Source organism: Manihot esculenta, chromosome 1 (assembly GCF_001659605.2).
Source record: "Manihot esculenta cultivar AM560-2 chromosome 1, M.esculenta_v8, whole genome shotgun sequence".
NCBI lineage: Eukaryota > Viridiplantae > Streptophyta > Magnoliopsida > Malpighiales > Euphorbiaceae > Manihot > Manihot esculenta.
The window spans coordinates 39,466,524-39,471,753 of NC_035161.2; the positions used below are offsets into that span (position 1 = coordinate 39,466,524).

The 5,230-nt window shown below is 36.5% G+C and overlaps 1 protein-coding gene across 1 annotated transcript; it reads left to right on the forward strand.

Annotated features, from left to right (window-relative positions):
- The first annotated feature begins 2,795 nt into the window (after positions 1–2,795).
- Positions 2,796–4,712, forward strand: LOC110613421 (WRKY transcription factor 23). Its single transcript, XM_021754535.2, has 3 exons — positions 2,796–3,445; positions 3,668–3,811; positions 3,929–4,712. Exons 1-3 carry the CDS (start codon positions 3,066–3,068, stop codon positions 4,317–4,319), a joined length of 915 nt encoding a protein of 304 aa, XP_021610227.1. The 5' UTR covers positions 2,796–3,065; the 3' UTR covers positions 4,320–4,712.
- Positions 4,713–5,230: the final 518 nt, after the last annotated feature.

Here is a 5,230-nt window from a genome sequence, read left to right on the forward strand (position 1 = left end):
TCCGTTTTTAAACTTTTTTTTTTTTAATTTTTTTGATTCGTGAAAGTGATATATTCAAGTTGGTTAGCTTTTTAATTTAAAGTAAAGATTAGGTGGTTTCCTAATTATTTATTTATTTTATATATTATAAATTAATCACAAGCAACAGCAGCTGGAGCCTGGAGGGAATTATTTGCTTATGTCCAGCCACTAATCAAGGAGGTTACTAGAAACAAGTAACTTTTTCTAATTAATTTTTAGATCAAATCATGCCACCTGTCATTATTTTGCTCCGACAGGTCCTCCAGAATATATAATATTATTATTTATGACCACTGATCTTTCCTTCCGTTAATTCTTGGTCCTCCAAAAAAATTTCCCACAACTATTGATCTGGCTTAAATTTCCATGCATGATTGGCGTTTAGAAGGATTTTGAGAGACAAACTAAAGGAGGATCTCTTAGCAAAATCCTTCAGAAGCTCAAAGCTTTTCAATTTTTAATTTATATTAATAATGAATTTCACATTATTTTTTCAGTGTAGAAGAAATTAGGGAATGGGTGGTATCCGAATTACAACCTAAAAACATAATAAAGATGGTCCAAATGAGGACAGAATTGACCAAGTGGCAGAGACAGATAATTGGACCGTTACAAATGACCACAGTCAAGACCTTTGGGCTCTGTGTCCAAAACTAGGCTCGTAACGGACGATGATGACTTTCCACAATACAACAACACTACTTTTATTTTTATCTGAACTCCCAAACGTGTCCTTGAAGCAAACCATTAGTCAATTCTCACCCCATCCCTTCTTCTATATAAATATTCTTCGTCCTATTCCCTCTCTTTTTCTTTGAAAATAATAATAATAATAATAATAATAATATATTAAATGATGGCTTTAGATTCAGAAAATTAAAATTTAATCATGTGAATCTATGACGTGTCCCGAAATTCATTTATTAAACATCTAAATTATTTAAAATTAATATCCACGGAACGATTAGAAAAATTAGCCCATGCAAATGCAAATGCAAATTAACTAAATAAACTTCTAAAAAATCAATTTATTTAATTTCTTTTACAAATAATTTATTTCAAAAATGTCGACATATGGCATATTTTCCTGTACGAGCAGAAGCCATAAATCGCACATGTATTAATTTTGACGGTGATGGAGGCTAAAGTAGCGGAGAGAGGGAACAAGCAAAAGATGTCACGCAAACAAATAGAGATCGTCCGATCAGGGAAAAAAAGGGTATCATGAAAAGGGATCTGTAGGACCCAGGAAAACAACACGTGTAAGATAAAGAAAGGTTTAGCCTCGAGAAGCCGTGCATCGATGTGTGGGGACGGGGAGCGATACTATATACTTTTTCGGACACCAGGCCGTGTAATGGGGACACGAGATTTTCGTCATCTTTATTGACAAATCCAATTTATTACATAAACCCGTCTCTTGATATTTTTAATTATTTTTTGGGTTGAATACTGTCTTGCGTTAGAAAATAAACATGTTTTAAGAGAAAATGCTGACACTATTGAATAAGTCTAAACTATTAATTAATGAAAAATTCACATGCTTTTATACAATCAGCGATGATCAAATTATATATTCACATCATACGGCTATGCGTAACTCTAATTCAAATTTCAAATGATTCCCATACAATGGGCGCATAAGGTTTGGGGTGGGATGGATTTTTTTTTTTATTTTTTAAAACTACTAATTAAATAGTAAAAAAGAAAGTGAGAAAGCAAATAATTGAAGATTTATAAGGATGAAGAGTGGGGTTTACACGCAATGTATAGCAGTATCCTGTTGTACGTACGTGTTTCATGGTTCCACCACACGTGCATGAGCCTTTTTCTTACGCTTCTCACCAAAAACAAAAACAGCATTATTTATTTCCCCCATTCTTTTTTTCTGCCGGTGATTTTCGTAACCTGATGAGAAAAATGCAAGGGGAAAAAGCCTGCATCAAAATTATCATCATCCCATACCACCATCGATTTTGAAAAAACCATTTCGGTTGTTGCCTCCTCTCCTCTTTTTTTTTCTTTCCAATTAGCTTCGGTAGTTTAAGTAATTTTCATACTTAACCCATAAACTTATAAAAAGAATTACCTCTATTTGATTAGGTAGAAAAATCACAGTTTGAAAGAGTCAAAGATAGAATTTAATTTCTTGGGCTACGTAGTATGAAAAGAGGTAGTCTTGCCCTTGCGATGTTGACTTAAAGATGTATTACACAATCAAGACCTAAAACTCTCACAGTAATTTTTTTAATAAATTTTAAAATTCGAATTATCCTAAACTTCTTTATTGATCCATTGAGGATATAGTTATAAAGTCCTTTTATATTCAATAAGCATGCATCATCATCACCATCATTCTCTTTAATCTGATTAAAGTGTGGTCTTTTTAAGAGATAATAAATATTATTAATGGTGGAATTAATACATAAAACATAAAAAAATACTAGTTAAAAAAGAATTTTTATGTATTATATTGATATAAATTAATTATTTATTAAAGAAAAAGAGATATCAGGCCCGTTTCACGAGCGAGGACTATTGACGCTTGTTTTTTTTTCAGCCGTAAGCATCTCACGTGTAGCTGAGCCCCATTCACACTGGCGAGTACACTACGAACCGATTAACCGGTCAAAACTCTACGTATGAAAGCGTCGACAGTCGACCACCTTGACTTGTCGTTGTTGTATCTCATGCATTGAATTCGACCACCGGTTCTGTTCCATGTCCGTACAAAACTCCACCTACAATTGCCCGTCAATGTTTTCTCTTCTCTCCTCCCAGCCACAGCCGAACTCGAAATTCAACGTTTACATAAACAAAAAGCAAAACCTCACCATTTCCAAGCCTTCGAAGATCTAACTTTCTTCTACCCAAAAACACACATACTCTCTCTCTCGCGCGCACCTACCCACCTACCATAAAAATCAGATCAACCCTACCCCACTGTCCCTTTCTTCTCCAGAGCCGAAGACAAATCTCTCGTTCCATCTCTCCCATTCTACTACTGTATCTGTTTATATTGATGAAGAATTTACTGGTTTGATATGGCTATGGAAGGGAAAGAAGCGGTAAAAATTGAGAGTATTGTTGGATCGTCAACGTTTCCTGATTATATTCAGAGTAGTTATCCTTTCCCGGGTGTATTTGATTTCTGTGAAGGAGATAAGAGCTCGTTAGGGTTTATGGAACTACTGGGTATGCAGGACTTCAGTCCTTCAATGTTTGATGTGCTGCAGGTACCATCTATGGTGCAACCTGCAGCTTCTAATCCAGTTGTTACAAAGGTGGAATCGCCAGAGGCGTTGAATCAGCCTGCAACTCCTAACTCTTCGTCAATTTCCTCAGCTTCCAGCGAGGCTTTAAATGATGAACTGGTTAAGGTAGCGGATAATGAGGAAGAAGAGCAGCAGAAGACCAAGAAAGAGTGAGTTAGAACGATAGGTTTTTGCTTTTTTTCCATTTTTACTTTTGAGGTAAACCCATTTGAGAAAAAGATGGGGTTTCATTAAGCGTTTTGCGTTTAGTTTATATGCATGCTTCGGGAGTACTCATTCAACAAGTAATTGAAAAAGGAAAAAGGGTCTATTTTGTTGTGCGATTTGAACTTAAAAGATTTGATAGTTATTCATTTTTTGCTTGTTTCAAGGTTGAAGCCCAAGAAGACAAATCAGAAGAGACAGAGAGAGCCGAGATTCGCATTCATGACGAAGAGCGAGGTTGATCATCTGGAAGATGGGTACAGATGGAGAAAGTACGGCCAGAAAGCTGTGAAAAATAGCCCCTTTCCTAGGTACTAACTTCAATGTTAACCAATTTTAGTTCTTCTCTTCGTATGGAATTTTAGTTCAAATATGGTTAAATTTTCCTCCAAATACTAATAGGCTATTGTTCTGGCATTTGATTTTAGGAGTTACTATCGTTGCACCAGTGCCTCTTGTAATGTGAAGAAGAGAGTAGAGAGATCTTTCAGTGATCCAAGCATAGTTGTGACCACCTACGAAGGCCAACACACACATCCTAGCGCTGTAATGACTCGTCCAAGCTTTGTTGGAGCTGCGTCAGAGTCTGGTTTCTCTGCTACTCCTTTTGCCATGCCAATGCAAAGAAGATCATTGCTCTATCAACAGGAGCAACAACCCTTTGTCCATAGCTTCACTCCTTTGGGTTTTGGTTATGACGGAACCACAAATGCTGCTTTTCTACACGAGAGGCGCTTGCACACCACCCCAGGTTCTGCTTTGCTTGAAGATCATGGGCTTCTTCAAGACGTTGTCCCTTCTCATATGCTGAAGGAGTAGTAGACGAGAACACGATTACTACTTTATAGTTCCATTAGCTGACTTTAAAGGAGGTGTAGATGAAGGAAACTCAAAATGATATATATGAACATATATAAATATATATAGTATATGTGTTAATTTTCTTGCTGACAGGTCATGATCTTTCTTGAAGAAGAACCCGACTTCCATTAGAGAAGCTCTAATGCTTTCACTGTAAGATGGGGTTTTTCTCCAATGATAAGGACTAGTTTCTTTGTTGGATTCAGTTTCCTGGCCATTGCTTCTATTTGTCCCACTTGCCCGCGTCCCCCAGCTAACCCCACCCCTTCTTTTTTTCCAGTGCTGTGGTTTTGGTTCTGTAGGGATTATACGTGATATAGAAAATGAGGTTGTTTTTCAACTTTAATGCTATCTCTGACTCCTATCGTTTGTCTTATGCTATTTGTTCTGTTGTCGAAGGAATTTGCATTGATTTGAAGAGAGAAAGTAACGCAATCAATATCTTGCTGGGCTAGGGTTTCTTCTGGAGGATAGTTAATAGATAGAGGCTCTTCTCATATTCCTTTTTCTTGGAGTGAACAAGATATCATTATTGCTTTCATTAAGAGAAGAGGGTCCAATTGAGGGAATTTGGTAAGGAAAATTAATGTGCTGTCTCTGAAATATTAATCGAGAGATGCAAAGAGCATGGAGGTATAACTCCACCATCAATCAGACCCAACTTTTAAGCTTTTTATAGTTAATGCCTCTTTTGTCTTCTGCGTATGTCTTGCACATACAGACCACATATTCATGCGCTAGGCTTCTCGAAGCATATGGATATGGACGCGAGAGAAAGATGAAAAACCAAACAAATAGGGGAAAACACATAGTAGAAAGAATATATATCCATATGGATTATGCTTCTTCGATTCTAATAGGTGGGAACT

What these genes read in the sequence shown, in the direction of transcription:
- LOC110613421 (XM_021754535.2), top strand. Translation starts at nt 3,066, where the DNA reads ATGGCTATGGAAGGGAAAGAAGCGGTAAAAATTGAGAGTATTGTTGGA. An exon ending in CAGCAGAAGACCAAGAAAGA is followed by an intron (nt 3,446 to 3,667) that starts GTGAGTTAGAAC and finishes GCTTGTTTCAAG; the next exon opens with GTTGAAGCCCAAGAAGACAA. An exon ending in AAAAATAGCCCCTTTCCTAG is followed by an intron (nt 3,812 to 3,928) that starts GTACTAACTTCA and finishes ATTTGATTTTAG; the next exon opens with GAGTTACTATCGTTGCACCA.